At 36.0% G+C, this 24052-nt stretch overlaps 1 protein-coding gene across 3 annotated transcripts in view; it reads left to right on the top strand.

The window, feature by feature from the left end:
- Positions 1-20779, top strand: part of LOC149075237 (uncharacterized) — an 82127-nt gene extending 61348 nt beyond the window's left edge. For all 3 annotated transcript variants that reach the window (XM_089242536.1, XM_089242538.1, XM_089242537.1), the window contains 2 exons: positions 5669-5884; positions 20414-20779. In XM_089242536.1, coding sequence (XP_089098662.1) covers positions 5669-5884; positions 20414-20656 — 459 coding nt within the window. In that variant the 3' untranslated portion in view covers positions 20657-20779. The remainder of the gene's footprint in view (positions 1-5668; positions 5885-20413) is intronic.
- Positions 20780-24052: the final 3273 nt, after the last annotated feature.

Genomic DNA, 24052 nt, shown 5'->3' with positions numbered 1-24052 from the left:
CTGCCCACTTCATGAACTGGCCAATTTCTGGCTTTTACTACTGCACAGTAAAACCTTGATTAACTTGGGGGGGCAATGGTAAAAATATGTAAAAAAAAATTCAATGTTAAGCCTAGTGGCAGGGTTGTGGGTTTAAACCACGTTGGTTTAAACCATGAACTTCTATCAAGATGCACATTGCAATACCAGCAAAGCAGCTGCTGAAGACCCATGGTTTAAACCAAGTGGTTTTTTTTTTTTTTAAATCAAATAAAAGTGGCCTAAATATTTTTTTTCCTTGAAAAATATCATATTGGTTCATTACTAGCCAAAATGTTTCATTTTTGCCACATTTTATATCCTTTGGTACATTCTGATGGTATATCTTTAAATGACATAAGATTTTTTTAAGTGGTTTTTTTCAAAAAGTCTCATAGAAATGGCCAGAATATATATGCATTTTTTTCATATGAAGTATCTTCTTTATTTTAGGCAAATTCATGAATAAGGATTGCATCACACACCTAAATGTAGTGGTGTATTATCTCACAGGTTTCTTTTTCCCTTCACAAAGAAGCAGCAACAGTAGTGACACCATCATGCTCATCATGCTAAGGGCATGTGGTCCTATAATCCAATAAAGACACCAGCTGTCCTTAAAGGACAAAGACTAGTGTACTAGTAGTTACATTAGCTCATACATTTTCTATTATAATCTAAGTTTTGATTCCAAAACTATACAATAAGTACTGGTCAGAATGACTTGAAAATTTGCATGGATATTCCTGAAGCAATGGAAGTTTCTTTCGCAAAATTAAAAAAAAGTGCAAGTAGTGCCAAATGTGCAAGTAGGTAATGCTGTACTTGGCCAGCAGTGTGGTTGCACAAAACCACATCATTTCAGCACTTCCATAGCTTCACTGTGTAGATAGAACTTCTATCAAGCTGCACATTGCAATACCAGCAAAGCAGCTGCTGAAGACCCATTTTGACAGGATGCACCTTAACCCTTGTAACTTCTGGCTGTAGGGGGCACCTCAAAGTGGTATAAACAATGGTTAGATTGGAAAATTTGGTGAATTGCGATCTCCAGCACATCCCCTATGTTAGAAGTTCCTCAGGAATATTAACGTGGGGGCACGTTTGGTTTAATAAAGGTAAATTGCAAGCACATCCACATCATGACCATGGCATACTCTGATCTGTTGTTGAACAAGAATTTATGTGCTTTCAACCTCATAGCCAGAACACTGTGGACAACATATTTAAATTTCTTAAGTAAGTTGTAGTTATTTCTTCAATTACTTCATTTTTTTGTGGTTTCCATGAATTATTAAATCGTGAAATGCTATAATTAAGTTGTCATTTTGCCATGACTGGCTATCGTTTCCATTCTGTGAGCAAATTTTTCACATGTTAGATGATGTCATTAATTTTACATTTTTAAGTATTTTTTCCCCTTTACCAAATAAATTTGCATTTTTTCAGGAATATTCATGTCAATTTTCAAGTCATTCTGACAATCGTTCTCTTTTTACAGTGTTTTGAAATCAGAACCTTAGTTATAATCACCCTGTATATTGTAAATCATTGCTAATTAATAATTTTTATTAGTTTTTGCAAAATAACTTCTTAAGGTATCCGACTATGTTGAAAACGTCATTTTGGGAGAAAATAAAGATTTTCATTTTTTTTATTTTTTATAAAAGCCCTATTTGTTGTGATTCCAAAATGGGTCTTGTTTTGTTTATATGATGCTTAGAATCAAAGTTACGTTCACTTTAGTGTTGTGTTTCTACATACAAGTAATACGCGAATAAATACTTTAAACGTGTTTTACAAAGAATGCTATTTTTTGACATTTTACTTGACTTTGTGACATGATTTGTAAAAATTGATGCATTGCATGCTTACGAAATTTTAATGTGATATTTTGCTATATATTGTTGAGGTTATGAACCAAAATCTAAGGCCTATCATATATATTTTTTGAATTACAGTGTTTTACAGACAAAATGTAGGATGAAATTTCAAAAAATTCACACGTTCCCTAAACATATTTTGGTGTAACTTATGAACATATAATGCAATCCTTTACATTTTGTTTCATAACCTGTAACATTACTAGCTAAATGCACTGTGAAAATCACAAAGCATTTCATTGATAAAATGTTTTGCAATCGTTTTTCGAATATCACATGAATTTTGCCTAAAATTTGACATAAAAACGACTTTTTCATAGAAAATATAATAGATAGATCAAAATTTGTCACTGTTTTCACCATTTCGAGACACCTTCTATCAAAAAATGTATTTAAAGTTCACTCTAGAACCATTTTAAAGAAAAGTGACAAGAAAGGTAGTCGGATACCTTAATTAAGCATGCTGAAAGTAACTGGAGAAAAAACATCTTTATATGATTAATAATAACATTAAAATAATTTTTTCAAACACACAGTAATCCATTGAGTCAAGCAAAAAATAATTAAATTGCAAAAGTTGGTTTTTGTTAAAATGTAAGAAATATTTATTGATTAATTAATATGGGAATAGTGTTAATTACATTAAACATTTTATTTCAACTAATTAGTAGAAGTTTGAATGATTTTTCAGAAATTTTATTGTTTTACCAACCCTGCCTAGTGGCGATATACAGTATGAGATGTGCTGCTTCCTTTTGGAAGGAAATGAAAATGTCTGTGAGGTAATATAACTGCTAGTACACTGGTCTTTGTCCTTAAGGAGCAGCTGGTCTTCTTTTGGGTTATAAGACCACCTGCCCTAACATGCCAGAGAAGTCACTACTGTTGTTGCTTCTTTGTGAAGGGAAAAAAAGCCTGTGAGCAACTGGTTCAAATACACTAGTTCGGGAAAAAGAGCTGTACGTAGCGGTCTTTGTTTTAGTGAACTATCGTTCTTTAGTTCTTTACCCCTCCACTACCTGTTGGAATGCGGATGCACGATCTTTCCCTGAGTCCACATAGTGCCACTCCAAGCTAACTGCCCGAACTCTGAGGGTCGAAATTTGAATAGAAACCTTTCTCCTTTCAATTCACTAGTTCGTTTGGTTCAGATTAGTTCCTACTCCTGTTATACATATCACACTTTATACAGCCTGTCTTGTTCAAGTGTGCTCTACAGTTCAAAGTTCTTATTGTTCTTCGAACTACATAACATGAAGTCATTCCTTGTCATTCACATTTTCGAGTTGTGCGCTATTACTGGATAAGGTTTTTTTATTTTAATTAGTTTTTTGTCGAAGTACTTATTAGAAAGTAATTTTTTCGTAAAAATTCGTAGACCGAATAACAATTATTTAGATTAACAATAATTGTAGTAACAAATCAACAATTATTTTAGATTAACAAACCTAAAATTTTTTTAAAGGAATCTGAAAAACCAAATTTAAAAAATTATGTATTTTGCCATTTCTTTTTTATATATATCTTGAACAGCCCCAGATTTTTGTTTTATAAGGGGCCGTTCAAGTATTATGTCAGCATGTTTCTAGCCATTTTTTACCCCCCCCCCCTGTCAGCAAAATTTCATCAGTACTACCTCCTAACTCATATTAAAAATTAGTGGGATCAGTAATGTACGGGGGGGGGGGGTATAGGGTAGAAAAATGCAAAACGGTTGTACAACATTTCAGAAAGATCACATTCATTCTAAATTTCAATATCTTATATACAGATTCTACTACCTCAAAGTCTTTTGGTATTATATTATGCCTTTTGTCATTCTCATCTGCTTTACGGACTATCAATTTGGGGATCTGAATACATTACTAATCTACACCCTTAGATCTGTATTCAAAAAAGACTAGTCACTAACAACTGTAATTCATCATCACATGAGCTTTACCTTTCATTAAATATCCTCCCTTTGCGGCATTTATACTTTCTAAAATCTATTCTTATTTTTAAAAAAAAACATTTCCAATTAATAGCTTTAGATATTTTCCAAGATTAAATCACTTTTATTTGACTCCAAAAATTAATAAAACAGTTGGTAAAAAGCATTTCACCTATCTGATTCTAAATTTTTACAATAATTTACCAAATGAAATTACTGACAGTACAGCATCTATACCCACTTTTAAGAAAATCTTGAAAAACATCTTTTTACTATCACCAACATTGAACATTTCTTTTAAAATACAATAAATGATTAGAAACGAAACAAAATAGAACCTCATCTAGATTAAATAACTTATATCAAGTGCCAAAAACAAATAAAATGCTAATACAATTGAATAATTGACGTTAGATTATTCAATTGTATTATCAAACCCAAAAGGTAATTCATTTCTAAATGAAACGCTATTCCAAAAGAGATATACTGCCCCGAAAGTAATGAACCAATACCATGCAACTAATCATGCAAATAATAACATAAGATCCAATCACAATATATTTATATTCTCAATAAACAATAGTTTAGAATCCATACTACAACAATAATGGATCATAAAACAACATAATTAAAATAATTCATTCTAAAAACAACAAAAATATAACCATTCCTGTAATCAACTTAAAAATATGTGAATACACATTGTATGTGAATTCTGTGTTCGTCAACTGACTAATTTTATATGATTATATAAAGTATGTGATTATATGATTATATTTTATTTGTTCAGTTAAAAAATATCTAAAAATATATATATATGACTTTATAAAATATTAACCAATTAGTACTGTAACAAGGCTGTTGCATAATTCAATTTATATTGACCCACTGGAAGGACTATCCGTCCCTTGGGGTCACAGAGTGTCTGTGTCATCGTAATGTTACTTATTGTGGAGTTTTATTGTTTTGTGTTTTTCTGAGTTTAATTGTATTAATTGTATGTTGTGTTCAGTGCAATAAAAAAAATTTCTATTCACCAACCGCTTTTCTAAATGATGTTACTTTCCATTTCCACAGGTTACCTCTCCTTAATTTTTTCTGACTACCTTCATAATATAACCCTTTCAACTTTTTTTTTAATCTATTGTTTATTTTTCTTTTGACTTTTTAATTAATTTCAATTCAACAAAATGTCTGAATAAAATGAAGGAAAAACAGATCAAATAATTTCTTTCCGATTACTATTGTTGCTTCTCTGCAATTGTCACCACTAGGTAGTTTTTATTTTGTCATTTTTGAGTTCCCCCCATTTTTTTGTTTTCTCTTAGGTTTTTTGTCTTCTTTCATTTATTATTATCTTATCTAATTCTGAATCAAATCCTTACAACTAATGTCTAAAACCCAAAAAAATTGTGATTGCTAGTAAGAGCCATGTCTCAGCTTTTTAGCAATTTTTATTCTGCTTATATTGTTCTGTATTTATGAATAAAATTGAATTGAAATGTTTGTTCACACCTACTACAATTAACCTGATCTATATATTTTTTTCTCTCTCTCATCTCATAATTAATTACACACACTACCCAGATGAAAGGCTTTGGTGAAAATAAGAAGGCCTCAGCCAATCCTCAAAAAAGATTCTACCTGCCATAAAAAAAATAATCTGTTCTTAGAAATAGAAAGCCCCCTCCAAAAAATGTTTTTTGAAGATGAATGCTAGTTTTTCGATTTGAAATTTTTTTGCAAAATTATGAAAATTATGATTTCTTTATTTACAAAATTCAAGTATATCTAATCACCAGTCATGAGATTTTATTCTCAAATATGTATTTAGGTAAGACAGGAATCTGAAAGAAACACAGTGGCAGAGACCCAGCTGAAAGAAATGGAAAGAAAATATCATTTGATGACTTTCAACTCCAAGAGGATCGAACGATGTTTCACTGCTTTGCAAGAGGAGCATCACAAACTGCAGATTGAACTCAGTCATCTGCGTGAAAATTTTTCATCTACCAATGGAACAGATCCAGCTGTTTCGGAAGAACTGAAAGTATGACATTATTCTTTCATCTGATTGGCATAAAATTGAGAAAATTAAATACTTGTGGTTTTGTTAATCAGACATTTTAGATTCAGCTCAAATAACTTGAACCGTTGGCTATAGAAACATATTTTCAATTAGAAAAGTATTTAAATAATGTGCTCGTCTTAGATGTGTTATTTATTTTACTAATGAGAGAATATTTAAGAGAAAATTTACTTAATTGTGAAAATTTATTAATAAGTTTAATTTATTCAAGTCCATACTTATTGAGACATCTGACACTAACTCTGAAAAGGCAATCTTGTTGTAAATAAATGATTAATTAATAGGGCTAGAAAAACTTCTAAAATATGCTCTACAAAAAATGCATTTACGCTCTTAAAAAATTTTAAATATGCCCTATAAAATGAAACACAATTTCTATTCCTATCTGAAATAACATTCGTTTCAACAAAATAATATGATAATTAGAAGTGTTGATGCAGTATAAATTATTTTGAACTATTACTTATTGTATGAACAAAAATTCTTCGTTTTACTAACTAATCTCATCCAGCCAAAAATTTCCTTTTTCAGTAAGTTTTTCCCCAACAAATTCAGAATTAATGTGCTGCCATCTATAGGTAAAAATACCTAGCCAAGTACGGTATTTGGCTTAAGAAAAGCATTGCACAAAATTAAAATAATTCTTTTAGAAAGAAATAATAGCTGTAATTCTTTGTGCTTTTAATTGATAAAACTCAAAATTTCCTGCAAACGCTGAAAAATTCCCCATTTACCAATTTTAGCCAATTTTTCCCATGCGTTAACACCACAGAGACCGATTCAGATGGTTAACCTGTTTACAGGCATACACCAGTGTCCTTCAAGGGCTAGTATTTTTTATGCTCCACAAAAATTCGGCGTCATTGATAATTGGTTAAAAAACCTGAATTTTGGGATTTTTTACCAATCAGCAACATTGTTCCATTTTTAGTGCATAAAATCCTAGCCCTAAGAGCTCTCGTCAGAGACGAGAACCATAAAAAAAGTCTGAGGCAGGATTGGAATAGCGAAGAAAAAATTTACTTGTGATAAAAAATTATGAAATATGCAAAATAGGTCTTAAAATTATGAAAATATGCTCTATCACGTAAAAATAGCAAAATATGTAAAAAAAATTAAAATATATGCAAAAACATAGCAATCTGAGCCCCAGTAATTATATTTAATCGATTACTACTTACCATCACAACTTATGAACGGCAGTTACCAAATTTTGTTCTTTTATGTTCGTGTGGGAAAAGAGGGAGAAAAAGAAAGACTGAGAAGAGGAGGGGAAAAAGAATGAATAATGCAAAAAAAGTAAACAACCTTACTGCACCTGCGCGGATACAACAAAAGCTGTGCAATCCCATAGGAATCTGAAAATTTTCTTGTCTGTTGCTGTAGTGGGAAATCACTAGCTGAAGATTGCTGATGGATGATAAATGGACGAAGTTCTCGCACTGTGCGCACACGACTTGTTTATTGCTTCCAGTCGCTGCCAGTGGATTACATCCCTAAAATTTAAATCAACTGCAAAAACAAAAAGCCACAAAAAAACTAATAGGGCAAAATTCACTGTTCATAAGTGCCAATGCTTCAGATTTACCCAGAAGCATTATGATTTTTCAGCCTTTTCAAATTCTTACAGTTCGAAACCAGATTCTGATTTTTTGTATCTTTAAATAGAAATTCCTAAAAAACCTCAAATTCTGTGACTCGCATGAATGAGAAATCCCAAAGAAAGTACTCTTGCAGTCTTTGCAATTGCAGGCTGACCTCCTTTTGTGAAGAAAAATATGGGAAATTATTATTTCAATTACAGGAAATGAGCAATTGTCACAAAATGTGATAAAAATAGGTTGTCACATCACTCAAGGTAAGTTTGGAAGCTATTGGATATGATTCAGGCTCATCAAGAGCTGTTTCAGTACTCATGTGGCAACGAATGGACCACATGTAGTATCATATGTCACAGTTGAAGGTCTATACTCTGATATTGGATCCTCAGATTTATTTCTACACATAATTCTCTGGAAATCAACATCCTCTAAAATTCTGAACCTCAATAGCATAAGAAATATATCTGATTGCGTTCTCGGTCCAGCCAATAGTAGATGATTCAAAGAAAGACCACTAGTTGTCCTGGCAGATGCATCAAATACTACTCACAACTTTGTTGTTATACTAGATTCTTTAATTTCCGCATGATGTGGCATGTAATAACTATGAGAAACTGATTTGTAAGCTTCCTCTTGAGCATACTTCCCCAAAATTTTTGTTCCATCGTCCCTTTCTTCAGAAATTTTTTTCTCATCGCCCTCAACTCAAGTGAACCCATAGTATCCTATGTTGTACCTGAAGCTTCTATCACTCTCTGGACCGTTCCATCACCCATCAGGGGGCAATATTGTCCACTTTGGCAAACACTGCTCTTGAGCAACCTTCACCATATGACCTAAAGCCAAGTATTCATTCATGAATTCACTAAGTTTTACGGAGCTCACCATTCTGCAAACTCCCTTGAATCTCCTAACTCTGTAGGTGAATTTCCAAAACGGAAGTTTCACAAGATATCATCCAGATTGATCTCTCATATATGTATTCAGGAAATGTGTTTCACATACTTGCTCTTCTTCAGTCATATGATTCACATCAGGCACTGACTCTAACTCCTAGAATTTTTTCAAGCATGAATCATCATTAGCCTGGATACAATTGACTGAAAGTGTATAGGATTCTCCTTCACATTTATCTGAACACTGCTCCTGCAATGATCTAACCAAGTTCAAAACGTACAGTAAATGGCAAATCTTTAACGAAATAACTTTGTTCACCCTTCAACAAGGTAAGAGACATATTTACACGTAGAAAAATATTGATAGTTCCACTTTTGTAGAATGTAGAATGTAACTCGAGATCATTGAACTCATTACATAACTTCAATGAGACAGAAAAATGTGGCTCCTACAATTTTATGCAACACTCATATGTGGATTCACAAAAAGTCAACATATATGTAAAATGAGGAGTAAAGTATAAATCTGTTACTCCATTGGTGTAAAAACTTATTGTACCTAAACATGAAATGGGAATTTTCCCCTTTTCTCGTGACAGCCTAAGTCTTTTTACACATTTTTCTTTATCTCTCTGAGAGGGGAATCGGGGTGTGTCCAGTCCTTCAATGTTCAATGTGATGAAGCTTGCTTAACTTTCTGGATCAAGCAAGGCTCGACACTGTCCCGCTGAATCTCTCACTCTGATTACCATTGTACACAATAGCACATGTTGTTTAAAGTCAGAAATACACATTATAATCTCGATTTCAGGTGGTATCTTTGGTAGGATGCAATCCTCTTTAAATTCTACTGCAGTTTCACTTTCTCACACTCCTAGAGGCACAAGTGCCAGTTTCCTGCAATAGGAGACAGGAGCTTTTTGCCGGACACATATTGCCTCTGTGTTTTCCTCTCTTTTGGAATACAAAAGTGAATGATGATTTTTGCCACAAAATTTGCATTTGAATATGCTCTTGAAGCCAGTACACGAAGTTTGCTCTTCAAGCAGTTGAAATACAGTCTCTTATTTTTCACAAATTCTATGCATCTCTGAACGGAAAGTTTTCAAAAAATCGTTCGCACTTATACAACTCATGATTGCTATTACAATAACAACAAGAGGGGTTGATGGAAGTGAGCTAAGTAACCTTAGAATGGAACATACTTCTTGCTTATTTCACCTGCTGTGATGAGGATTTGCTCAATTGCAAGGCCTTTGCATGTACAGGGTGGTGCAAAATGAACGTTATGGTTTAAATGCTTTATAACTTTTTTACTTTTGAATAAATTGTTAACATTATTTTGTCAAAATACAGCATATGAATGGAGGATATTGTTAACTTAAACGTGAAAAAGTACGTCTCGCAGGTGTCATCCATTTTGCGCTTCACAAAGTCGTGCTCTTTCCAACACATGTTGCACGATTTTTTGCAAAATTTCAGGGGTTATGGCACGGATTTCATTGCGAATATTGTTTTTCAATTCAGGTATGGCCTGTGGCTTATTGACGTATACTCTTTCTTTCAAATAGTCCAGAAGAAAAAAGTCTGGAGCGGTCAAATCCAGCGAACGCCAATTGAAGTCGCTCCTAAGCGAAATAATGTGTTCCCCAAAGATCTCCCATAATAGAACCATTGCCTTGCAGTTATTGATTTATTGTTGGCACTGAGGCTCCAGTCCGCACATTAAAATATCGACGATATGTATGCTGCGTCAGAATAACTGAGTTTCCGTTTGAAAAATAAAATTAAATGATTTTTGTTCGTTCTATTGTGTACTGTTTCATTTCAAATTCCCCAAGCCTTCTTTACACAATTCTGAAGCAAAATAAAAAATGCAATATCAAATAAAAAAGTTATAAAGCATATAAACCATAACGTTCATTTTGCACCACCCTCAAACAGTTCTTGTGGAGATGGAATGCCATCATCCTTCTGAGACATCTCCCACCAGCTCCTCGTCAAAGAATCCAGTTTGTTTTGCACTATGAACAGGATGATTGTATCGGGGAAGTCTGAAACCCACTGTCCCAGAGTCGCTAAAGACTCTGTTCGTGACATTCGGTAGCTGAATCAGCGAAGTGCAGATGATATTGCCATGATAGCATAGTCAATATTCACTCTCAACTTGTGGAAGAGACATCATTCTTTTCAAAATAGCAAATAAGAACCCTTTTCTGTTTGAATACCTCGCACATAGTATGTCCCAGGCTATTTTTCAAAAATTAACATCTGTCATGAAGAATGCTTGAATGAGCCTTAAGGCGCTTCCTTTTGCTGAACTTTTGAGTTATTGAAGCTTCTATGCATTAGAGATACAATCATTTTTGGTCATTGAAGCACTGAACAAATCAGAAAAGGACAACCATTCATTCACCCCACCCAAGAAGGTCGGCAGTGTCAGCTTTGGCAACTTGATCTTGATTCCGCCTCGTTGGAATGAATGAGAATCCTCTTGGTGTGATGTCTTCTCCTTATGTCCATTCTCTTCGCGTTTTAACACTAAGGGCTCCAGCTCTGTAACTCTGTCGGAAAACAACTCTGATTTCTTGATTAATTTGTCTATATCTTCATCCTTGCATTCACTGATGATTTGTTACGATTACTTCTGAAGCCTTCTTTGATATCATTCAGCTTTTTGGCAGAAATCAGTGGCGCGCAAACCTTTTGAAACACGACTCCCCTTGACCAAAAAAAATTATCAGCGACTCCTACATAGGCTGACTGTACAGGACATTCCAATGCTTTGCTTGTAAATGTGCTGTCCTGAAAACAATTTTCAGAATGCATGTTTCGATTTTAATTAGGTGATATTGACTTCCAAATATATTAAATTTTTTTAATATCATAAATATTTACTTTGTTTATTTGATGTACTTTGTGTCCCTTATCAGGGTTCGTACGGTGCTTAAAAACTCCTTAAAAAGTCATTAATTTTCATTTCCTTTTAAGGGCCCTTAAAAATTCCTTAAAATCCTTCCACCTGTTTCTAAAAAAAAGTCGACTTTTCCCCCTCCCTGAAATATTTCCTGCTAAGGTTGATGATGAGTAGTACTTGATGGTGAAAGAAAGTCCCTGGAAAAAAGAAAGAAAAAGAAAACAAGGCATGTCGGGGGGGGGAGATTTCTTTATAGGGATTTCAAGGCCACCCTGTAGCGAGTGAGAACAGCTCTGCCGACAACCAGTGCAGATAAGAGATTAACGGCACCCGATTGGTCAGACTACAGTGGCCACACCCGCTTCTGATATGCTAAGAAAAACTGGAAAAGATTGTTGCTCTGTCAAAAAAATTAACAATGAAATTGACATAAAGAAGTTAGCTAAGTTCTAACTATCATTCCTGCCAGAAAATGATGCTACTACCAGTGGTGGGAACTCTGCACCAAAATTAACATCTTGCTCCTATAGTGCATTTTCATATTTTTCTGTTTCAAATAGCACTTGTTTTCTTTTTTTTGGAAACTCCTTTAAATACTTTTATAGTTGCCTTGTATGTACCTCAGGCCGAGATTACACTATAAAGGTTTGATAAAATCCCTTTTATAAAATTTGAAAAATCCAACCAATAAAGCTCATAGATTACATTTGTACAAATGAAACCAATAATCTTATTGGTTGAATTTTTGAAATTTTAAAAAAGCTCTTAAAAAACAATTGTTTCTCAACCGCCGGACCCTGATATCATTCATACCGGGCCGTTAGTGATTAGCCGTTTAATTTTTCCTCATTCATTTTCCTTTGGTCGTGTGTTTGACCAGGCCTTTGACTCACAAAAATGAATGAAATCGGGTCGCAGGCTTGAAAAGATTGAGAACCACTGCCTTAGAGGAGAAAGAGAAATACTTATATTTCTCCTCTTTCGTGTGTACAATGACGTGCTCAGCACATTAAATTCCCAGATCTTCGGGAAAACGGCACAAAGAAAAGTTTTGTTTTTGCGTGCCAAGAAACGATTCTTTCCCAGGGAGCGTGTTTTATTCCTTCGTATTTCAATACCACCCCTTTCTCCCATCTTCCATAGTCGCACTTGGAGTTATTCGAGAAAATAATTTTGAAGAGTAATTTTATTCCTCTCCAAAATTTTAAGGGAAGGTATTTTTGAAAAAAAAACTTTTTTTATTTATATTAAAAAAAATTATTTTTTTAAAGCGGTATTTTATCTTATGGGGGAAAAAAATTTACGCAAAATTTGAAAGAGTGCTTTCAGTCCTCTACAAAATTTGGAGGATTGAAATTGAATGTAGATGCGTATTGGATTTTCCTGGCAAGTTCCCGCTGTTGATTTTGTCCCAGAAAATCGGATTGAGGTAACCGCAGCTCCTTATTCAAATTATAGGCCCCTCATTGGGCTTCTCATCGTGAAACCCCAATTATATCCTTAATCCTACAACTGAAGATGGTTTACTCTACTTCAGTGTTTCTCAACAACCTACCGCAGTTTCCGTTTTCAAAAAAAAGAAACCAAAAAAGTCACCACTGCAAGCAGCGGAAATTATTGTGGTCGATCATCATTGCGTCAAATCCTGATGTTTCGTGGAAGAAAAATCCATTTCATAAATAAGAGCTGCTCCGCCGAATTAATTTGTAAATTTTACTAAATAAGGAGTGTTAAATCGCCTGTGTTGCCAAATAACCAGTTCTAAATTGCCAGACATCGTGTTGTATGTCCTGAAATTTGATCCCATTTTGCAACAATTTGTTTCTGAGTGTAACTGAAAAACGAGAAGGAAAATTGAAAAGCCTAATTTTAAAGATTTGTGTATGTGTCTATTTTAAGCGAGAGGTGAATAAAGAGTTGCTGCAAATATAAATAATTTTGTAAGAAAAATCTTTGTCAGCTGTAGTTTTTATTTTGAATAATTGGAAGGGGAATGAATATCACTTTTATAATTTTTATAATTTATGTGATGCTGTTATGAGTTATATTTTTGACCGAAATTTGAAGGTTTTAGAACACTTTGGTGACAACAGAAAAGTATGTATGTAGATTGATTATTCATTTATGAATTCTCATGATGCTGGGTAACAAATCAAAAGTTGTAATTTCTACGTCTATATTTTTGAGAAGAGGAAAAATTTGTTTGTCAAATTAAAAATATATATGAATTTGCATATGTGCCCCCCCCCCCTTTTTTGCTGTAAAAGTTGTAAGTTATGAAGTTTGCCATGACTCATTAAGAACTGCTTGAAACTACTTAAGTCCTTAAAACTCCGTGATTTTTATTAAGGAAATTTTGTATGAACCCTGCTTATGCAAGATGGAAGCGTAGCGAGGTGTACGGGGAGTTCTTGATTTTTGTATACATTAAAAAAGAATCACCCGATTTCAAAATGATTCTACACTTGAATGAACATGATGCCATGAACACAGAACATGATGCCTTCTAACAAAAATTGTTCATGAAACATAAACATACTTTACCCGTATATTCACATATTACTTATCATACTATTCTATGTTTTTAATTTTTAAGAAATATACAATTTTGAAATAGGATGATTCTCTCTAAGTCACTCTGTAAAAGTACTAACTGGGTATTGTCCTCCGCATACCAGAGGAACCAATGTAAAAATTTTCTTTTTTTTATCAACTGTTTAGATACCTTGTTTTGCAATCTCAGTTGTGCCTGAAATGGAATGTGTATCCCTATTGAAACACGTTAAAAAAATTTTAGTAAAAAAACTTCCATAGAGTAACATGGGTAGAGAGTAAACATCTTTTTTTGCACGGACATTTGTGATTTGGGCATGACGGAGCTGATATATTGATTATTGCACAAGTAGAATGTGATAAAATTACATTGTATGATACATGGTAATAAGCTCGGCTCAATAAAGGCATTCTTTAGTTTTGACACACTTTTAAAGAAAGAGGAATTTCTTAGTTGGAAGTTTTTATTTTGGAGAATCTCTCACAACCTCCCGAAAACTGTAATTGGTGGAACAGGGTTCCAATGGATTGTTATAATCCATCAAACCCCCTTCATCATGACTCTGCCAATTCCTGTGCAGTAGTGCGCTTTGCAATGATAGTTAGATTCTAATAAGGTGGGTGAAGACGTAGGTTCACCTGAGACCCAAGGGTTTGTTTTTTTCCCCCTCTTTCAAGCTCGGCCCTCAAGAGCCGAGCTATAATGTTGTAGTTTTCAAATGTTCATAGACGTGACAACACAGGTCGAGGCATGTGTAGAAAATTTTTTGGTCTTTTTAATCGTGCTTTGTGTCTACTGTCATATGATGAAATCTCCGCAAGGTGTGGAAATTCAGAATAGTTCAATTTATCAAATAAGTTCTTTGCCAGTTTCTTTGCATATGACATCATATCAGCCACTCCGGAATCACGTTTGATATTAACGTTTCTAACGTACCAAGGTAGTCTGGTGTATCTCCTCAGAGTCTTGTTCTGAAATCTCTCCAGAGCGATGATATTCATTTTCTTCGAGAACAACCAGACAGGCGCAGCATGCAGAAGAATCGGTCTAATTGCCATCTTATACAGAATAATTTTATTTCAAATTGAAAGACTTGAGTGCCTGTGGCTTAGTCTGTTGAGCATGACCAAAGCCACGGTCGCCCTACGGATGGCATCAACACACTGCCGGGAGAAACTGAACCTCTTGTCCATTATCACCCCCAAATATTTATTGTGAATGACTGGGTTGATTATAACTCCTTGTACCTCTATGTGTGCTTGTTGTGGTAATGAGGACTTGTTAGTGAACCACATGAATTTGGTTTTATCTGCATTCAGTTCAACACGGGTTCGCACACACCAGCGCTCGACCAATCTTACCATTTTTTGTAAGTTTGAAAGGGCCTTGCCAGGGTCCTTATCTGTGCAACAAAGGGCACTATCGTCGGCATAAAGAGCGGTGAAACCCTTAGGGGCAACTGGGAAGTCATTCATATGAAAATTGTGTAGAATGGGACCTAACACACTTCCCTGAGCTATTGATGAACGAATCTGTCTAGAATTAGATATTGAGTCATTTATCTGTACTCGGAAGGAGCGTGAGTCGAGATAATTGCTCACAAATTTGATGATGTTATATGGCATTCCCATGCGAATCATCTTAAACAGCAGCCCATTGTGCCAAACTTTATCAAAATATTTCTTTAAATCGAAAAAGGCTACTGCTGCAGTGTCTTTATAAATTTTGGCTTCTTGAATTCGTTCTACGAACTGCAATAATTGAGTGGTGGTCGAGTGCTTGCTGCGGAAGCCATGCTGCTCTGGACCGATAATGTTATTGTCCTCTACAAATTTGTGTAGTCTGATGGCTACCACTCTCTCAAAAAGTTTCCCTAATGAACTGAGAAGTGAGATTGGGCGCCAATTCCGTGGATAGTGTAGGTCATGTCCAGCTTTGGGGATGACCTTAACTTTAGCGAGTTTCCATTCTGCCGGGAAGTGGTTTGTACGAAGTAATTCGTTGAATATGTTGACCAGCTGGCGAACCATATTTTCGGGGAGATTCTTGATAGTGTTGTTGGTGATGGTGTCCTGACCAGGTGCTTTTTTCTTTTTGAGGTTTTTGATAATGTTTGTTACTTCTCCAGTGTTCGTAGGAAATAAAGCAGAGGGTTGTTCTGGGGGAATATCCCTAAAAAATACTTGAACTTCTCTGTCAACACTGGCAATAAGCTGAGAAGGAGTGTTATCACATGGAGAGAACTGTCTCTCATATGTGTCAGCAAATATTTCCGCTTTATCACTGTCACTATATACTGTTCCGCTTGTGCCGACAATCGGAGGAATCCTCGAATAAGTGGGCTTACATGTTTTATACACTTTGTATAACGTGCCATCAGCACAATTTGCCTCACGTAAAAAGCTGAAGTAACGCTCACTCATAAATTCTTTGATTTCTCTAGATACTTCTCTTTTTATAGATCTGTATCTATCTTGGTAGTACGGATTTAACGTTCTTTGCCATTTCCTCCTAAATTTGTTTTTTAATTTGATGCGTTCCTTAATCCAGCAGGGAATACTCAGTGGATTATTAGTGGGAGCATCTCGAGTGGATTCCTTAGCAGTGTTAGTGATGGTTTCTGTGAGAAACAATAAGTCAGATTCAGTTTGATCAATATTGCCACCCGTGAAGGAAGGCAAGGTGATTCTGGCCAGCTTTCGCTTAAATAATGGCCATATCACTATTTTCTTTGGTTTACATATAAAAGGAATATCGAAATCCGCTACCAGAAATATAGGGCTGTGATCAGAAACCGTGACAGGTTGAACGTGAATCGACATAGCAAATGTAAGGTTCTTAGCAAGCGCTATGTCAAGAATATCTGGTGTATGGCACATAAGGTTGAATGCTCTTTCTGATACAAAAATTTTCGAGCACCCTGCCTTGGGTGTTTGTAGAGTACGAGTTCCACAGAAAGGATTTAGCATTCATGTCGCCACATATTATCACTGGGTACTGACAATTGAAAAATTCGTTAAAAAGTGGAATGTCTATAGTGTTTCTCGGAGGTTTATAGCACACTCCTATCCTAATTTTTTGATTGTTTACGTAGATCTCTATTGCTATTATCTCACATTGTGTCGAGGGAGGTAGCTGAATAATATCATAATTAATGTGTCGCTTTACATGTATAGCTACTCCTCCCCCTGGACCAAAGTTTCTATCCTGTCTGATACAGTCATAATTTGCTACTTTGGCAGTGTAATAAGGACGAAGCCAAGTTTCCCTCACCAGTGCCAAATGAACACCCTCAGTGTCAAGGATGTCCCTGAACTCAGTCATGCTAGAGACCAAGCTTTGGGCATTCCAAGCCATGATCTTTATGTTATGCAACACAACATTTGGTGTACTAGATATTTGTGAGTGTTGAAGCAAATAAGTGTTCAGCTGCTGTTAGAAAACAGTTGAAGAAGATTTCTATTTTTTCCTCGTTTGAAGTAGCTCTGAGGATTTTCAGAAAGCAGTCCTTCGTAATAGATATTAGTTGTTGAATCGGGAAAATTATGCTATTAGAGTTCATATTGATATCGTTATTTGCTATTTTCGTGGGTTCTTTTTCCACACGGTTGCCACCACACATGTCAGATCGTTGATTCAAAGCTGTTGGTTTCACCACATTGCAGTTTGCTACTTTACTGCTATTGGAAGCTGCTGTGGAGACCCGCACGTCTGTAACAGCTGTTGCCGGTGATTCACTTCGTCGAGGAGGGAACCTCAGTATTTTGGCAAAAGGCACCATCTCGTCGGTAGCCCGCTGAACCATGACACTCTCGTCATCATGAGTTGGCACTGCCTCAGCCGTTGGTACATTAGAAGTCCTTTTAGGTTTGTTGAACCTTCCTTCCTTTGGGCCAGCCTCTGGCTGAACTGACGCTCTAGCAGTCATCATCATGGTCATCTTGAGATTTATATTGAGATTTGTGACTTGGTCTCAACTTGTTGGATTGTCTATCATTTTCACAATTATGCATACCAATATTTGGTCTGTTTCTTGGTATATCTTGACGTCTTGTCGTGTTTTCATTTCTGGCCATTCTGCCTTTGGTAGTGGGGCACGATAAACAGCCTCTGTGATTTGCACTGTGTTTTCCTCCACAGTTGGTGCATATCGGGTCTTGCTCACCCCGCTTCAGACTGCATTCAGAGGAGTGATGATCCCCTGGACACTTGACACAGCGTGGATCATTATGACATGACTTCGATGTATGTCGCCAGGCCTGACAATTGAAACACTGGACCACACCCTGGCGTTTTCTATACATCTCAACTCGAATTCTGATGTAGTTCAAAGAAGTCAACTTATAAATTTCCTTACTCCGATTTTTTTGGGGCATTTCCACTAGCCAAATCGGAATTGGTACTACTATTCTGTCAGGGCCCTGTCCTCTATGGCTTTTTAACTGAGCAACATTTATAATTTCGAAGCTCTCAGCTTCCAGCGACTCTTTGATCACTTCACAGGGGGTATTTCTTTCTAAGTCCTTGAAAACCACTTTTATTGTCTTATCTGAATGGAGCATGTATGTGCTATACTTTATGTTATTCGCATCGAACATTTTTGTAATCGCACGGTGGTCATTTTCACAGTTCAAAAACAGCATCATATTTTTACCGGCTGTTTTTGCCGAAAAAGTCTCTTGGCAGGTGCTTTTAATTTTTTGCAGCAATTCCATCCAGTTCCCATACTTTGTAAGAGTCAATGGGGGAATGCAAACTTTCTTATGAGAGACTTTTCTCCATTGATTAGGATTATCAGGGTCTGGATCATCAATTTCTTCATTTTCTGAATTATTTCCAGAGTTTCCGATATTTTGTCCTGTATTTCCTGCATTTCCTACGGTACTTGTTGATGGTATAGCTTCAATGACATCGCTCCTGCGCGTCTTATTGCTGGTTGAGTCCTGATTGGCTGTAGCAATAACATCACAAGTAGCTGTTTGCCCATTGGCTGGAGCGACTACATCATTACTTGCTGTTACAGCATTGGATGCGCTGGCCACAGCGTAGGCACTAATAAGTGGGGATTCGTTTGAATCATCATTACACAGGGTACCCTGGGGCACCTCACACCTTTCTACAGTAATGGGCTCACAAATAATGTCCTTCGGGTCATTATCTCTCTTCTTTTTCTTCTTATTTCTCTTTTTCTTCTGACCTCCCTTTCCATTGACGCTATTTGCATCGTCATCAGATGATTGACGGGGAGAAGGGCTGTTTTTGCGAAATATACCACAAGATGATGCCTTGGCATTGAGCACTTCACCCAGTTTCCATATCATAGTATCCTCAATTTCGTACTTGTCATAATCAACTTCACAGTTTACGAGCCTAAAGCCCAGTTCAATCAGTTCACAGAAAGAATTGTTACCACTGCACGTGCCTCTTGAAGACGATTTAATCTCTGCATGTCTCATACGGGACGAATGCATGTCGAGAGTTTTTAGTATGGCGACTATTAGGTTTTGTCTAACACTAGTTTCGTTAGGGGCCTCGTCGTCGTCACTATGTGCATTCATATCATATTCAATTAATGAAATATAAGCATTAGATACCTTGTCCCATACCGCACGATGGCTGGCAAAAGAAATCCCATGCAAAAAACACAGTTTCGACATACTCTTACTTCCCATTTTCAAGCGCACTGACTGCCCAACAAAAATGAAATCGGCATAATCAGAAGACTCACCCCTCACGGCGACGAACATTTTCACAACCTCCCCCAGTTCATTGATACGACCCCAGGTGGTCGCAACCCACGGTTTGTGCACCACTGGCATAGACAGTCAACTCAATGGAATCCATTTAAAATACACTCAATAATTTTGATGCCAGTCTCGAAAGCGAAGAGTTCCAAAAAATTTTGCAATGAGATAATTTAGCCATGATGAGTTGAAAGCAGTTACACATTGAATTCAGTTCATGGAAAGTATTTCTCTTCTCTGGTTCTCGACAGACCAACAATTTATGAAGAATATAAAACACAGTGAGTCAAACTCAATTTAAATAATTTTAAAAAACTTTTAATATAAATGCAAAATAAAAATAGACAGACTCACAGCTCCTCAAGACACGTCTACCTCGTCGCACTCACACTGATGGAAAACAGGCAACAATAATGTACACAGATAAAAAGCAGAAGACAATGTCATAATATAATCTGAAATAAAACACAAACTCTTACAGACGAGATGGTTAGTTTTCTCTATCATAACTTCTTTTTCTCTGATAATGTTCCTCCTTATGCTCTAACAATTTTTTTTTTCAATTGCACACACTTTGAGCAAAGCTTGAAAGCTTTTGAGATGATGTTCTTGGAAAGAAAATGTTTCCCCACAAAAGCCACATTGAAGAGACGGAAAAAATGAGAAAGAATTGCCTGTGACCATTTGACATATTTTATGGGCCATTTCCATATTTTTCGGCTGTCCAGAATTTTTTTGCCCCACATGTTCAGTATTTTTCATTTGTTTTGTTATTCAGGTCACGAGAAAGAAACTGAAGGAAACAGAAGACAAGTTGGAAGAAACAAGAGAGAAGCTGGAAGAAAGTCAAAATGAAATAGATGGTCTGTTAACGGAGCTGGAAGAAATGGACAAAAAATTCAGCAAAACAAAACGGGACTGCTCCTTCTACAAATCGATGTATTTGAATGTAATGATGAAACTTGAACCAACAAAAGATACGAGCCCCAATGATCAAAAACTGACAAATACCTCCAACTAAATCTCATGGGGGAAGTTATTCACAGTGACCCTTTGAAAAATATATATTTTAGACACAAGCGATTACATTCGTTTTCCTCTCTGTGGTTTACATAGTTCAAATTTTTGTTTTGTTTTAGCCAAAAAATATTATATGTGTGTTATTTTATATATTTTCATTTCCTCATACTCTGCATCGAATGAGAAATATTACAGTCGATGCTCGTTACAAGCAACCGTCCATTATAACGACCAGTACGACAGATCCCAAATGCAATACACTTAGCTATCCTGCATATGACTATCTTTACTCCACACTATCCAGCCTAGTTAAATAATAATAATTCTGCTTGATAAAAATGAAGAATAATTTACTTTGTGCCAAGGCGTTTCAAGTGTTATCAATTTGTGTGATCATTTATCAAAAAACAATAAAATAAATTTGAATTATTTTTGTTAGAATTAAGTTCACATTAACATTTAGTTTATTTTAAAAATTTATGTATTCATATACTGTAAAGTTTACATGATTTTATATTCCCTGCAATTAAGACTTTATCAAATGTATCTTAAAATGTGCACAATATTGGACTTCCTTTTTCTGTGATAAATTTTAAAAATTCACCGTACCATGGCAGCTGCCAAGGAAAGTGGAGCATTGGAGCCGATATTGTGTTAAATTTTTGCAGTAAAAAAATACTGGGAAACAAAGAAACTGAACCCCCTCTCCTCCATCATTTTTTGGTGGGGAAAAACTTGGGCTAATTTTTTGCCCATTACTTTAACGCCAAGTAGTGTAACATGAGTTGTGGGTCATGTGGTTGTAAAAAAGTATTGTTCTGTGAATTCCCAGAAGTTTTACAACAGCGTTGGGTGAAAGGTTGGTGTCTGTTACCATTTTATTGAACCCCTTTAGTGGGATATTATAGTAAAACTGCAAACCGATATGGGCCATATCAGATAAATGAGGAAGCTGCTCCTATCTGCAATACCCTTTTAAAGAAAAGGAGCAGAGGAGATCTTCTAGGGATATATGTGGCCAGCAACTTAACATAAAGTTATTGAAAAATAACTCATGACAGTTCAAATCAGAGCAGAGAATTGATAATCACCATGAGTTGTAAGTCAAGTCAAGTTGTAAATGATAGTTTCATTTACTACTTCACTTGGTGTCACCTGATGGTCAACAAAGTAGTTCCTTCTCTGAATACAGAAGGTGGGGCATTGTCCTACACAGTGAAGTGGACTTTCGTCTTCCTCCCCACACACAGGACAAATAGGTGAGTCTGCATAGCCACAATTGTGTAGGTGTTTCACTAGGTTAACATGACCAGTTATGATCTGTATAACATGTCGAATCTGTTTCCTATTCAATGAAATAAGTTTTTTGGCAATATTCGGTTGGGCTCCCAAAAACCGGCTTGGCCTGTCTGCAGTCCTGCCTTGAGTTCCATTGCTGATAATGTTTATTTTCTATCCAGTGTTTGACATCTCCTTTTATGGTTGACATCCAAACGGAATAGAAAGGTTCAGGTCCAGATAGTTTCAGGTTCGCTGACCTTTTGGCTATCTGGTTTGCAAGTTTGTTTCCCTGGAAATTTTTATGTTCAGGAACCCAGTAAAGGTTGATGATGTTGTCAAGTGCTGTTAAGTCATTCAACATAACAGTGCAATAGTTGATACATACTTGAAACTTGGAAAAAGTTGTCAAGAGCCATTAATGCTGCTTGGCTATCAGAGGAAATAACAATTTGTTTGTCATGATACCCTTTAGTAATAAGGTTTTCAGCTAGCATGGCTATTGCAACTACTTCAGCTTGGAAGACTAGTCGTTTTGCCAAGATATCAATGTATCTTATGGTAGTCATGATCCACTTCAAAGGTACAGAATAGCCCCAGTTTTTCAGTGATCCTGGAGCCATCATTGTAACATTTGCCGCTGTGGTGGTCGAGTGGTTATAGTGACGGACTCGTGATGCGAGGATCCGGGTTCGAACCCCACAGTGGTGGTCGGCTGAAGTTGGTTTTCTGTGGTTCCCAACTTCAAGGCACAAATGCGAGCCGATCTCCCCGTTAAAAAGTCTCGCCACAGAGAGCAACAGTCCTACAACGATAAATCATTCAATCATAACACTTCACTCATAATTAGAAAAACTGGTGGCAGATGGCAGCACTACACATAACAAGCATTACAGAGAAACAAAAAACTTCACGTCAGGTTTCACTATACGTACATGCACATTCCCGCATGTACCGATTCGTTGGGGGTTCCGCGGGGGGGGGGGGGGTGCACGTGTGGTGTAGCAGTAGTAGGTAGGGCCTCCAAAAAATGGCTCGGGGATCCATGATGTTCTTAAGTCAGCCACCTCGTTGGGCAATTTGCCTGTTGTGGCGTTGTATTTGTATTGTATTTGTATTTGATTATTCGCGTTGAGATGTTATCAATTATGTTAGTAATTTTATTTCTCCCAGGTATGCGGATAGTGTAATTTTTGGTAAAAGTTTTTGTTTTGGAAAGGAGTCTTTTGGCATTAGTGCAGAAGGAATTTCTACTTTACTGAGGGGACAGCTGTTGAAATGGGTTTTAAAATAGAGTTTGCTTCCCATATAGGGTTGTTTGCACCAAGTACCATTTCTTTCAAGACTCTATATGGTCTTAAAAGCTTCTCCTTGTAGATACTATCTTAGAGGTGGAAGTTTCAAGCAGGGTTGTAAAAAAAACCCACCCCGGGTGGGGTTTTTTGGGCAAAATGGGGAAAACTAAATTTCCTTTTTTCACAACCTCAAAATATCTAATTTAAACATGTATGTACGAGGTGGTTATAAAAAAACTATCCCGACATATGGGCCCCTAACTATCATACCATTCACATAAACTGAATGAAATTTTGGCATAAGGTATTTTGAGGTATGCGCTCAAGAATGATATGGAAAACAACAATGTCACTCTAACAGTTACGGTTACAGTGAGAAAATTTCGAAAATATTAAATGGCAACACCAAGTTTTTTGTATTGGAATGGCACCTGTAGCACGAAAATCCCCGGAGCTAGGCAAGGAAAAAGTAAAAAGGACTTTGCCATGCACCAGAGCATTAATGTTCGTTTCATTCGTCAAACCGTTTCTTCGGCTGAGATCCCAGCCGGATTAGTCCTCCACAAGGTCATGTGGAAAATTTGTGAAACACAATAAAATGCTTTATTTTATGCTGCTTCTCTGTCCTTATTGGTTGTCCTCACTTTTAGCCTATCTACCACCGGTGATTTTCATGCTACAGTTGCCGTTCGAACGCTATTTAGGGTTTTTCACAATGGAAATCACATTCCAATACAAAAAACTTGGTGTTGCCATTTGATATTTTCGAAATTTTCTCACTGTAACCGTAACTGTTATAGGGACACTGTTGTTTTCCATATCAT

The sequence above is a fragment of the Pholcus phalangioides genome, unplaced genomic scaffold, assembly GCF_987345545.1.
Source record: "Pholcus phalangioides strain wild (caught in Gottingen) unplaced genomic scaffold, Ppha-v1.0 ptg000015l_1, whole genome shotgun sequence".
Lineage (NCBI taxonomy): Eukaryota > Metazoa > Arthropoda > Arachnida > Araneae > Pholcidae > Pholcus > Pholcus phalangioides.
This window is presented reverse-complemented; position numbering and strand designations above follow the sequence as displayed.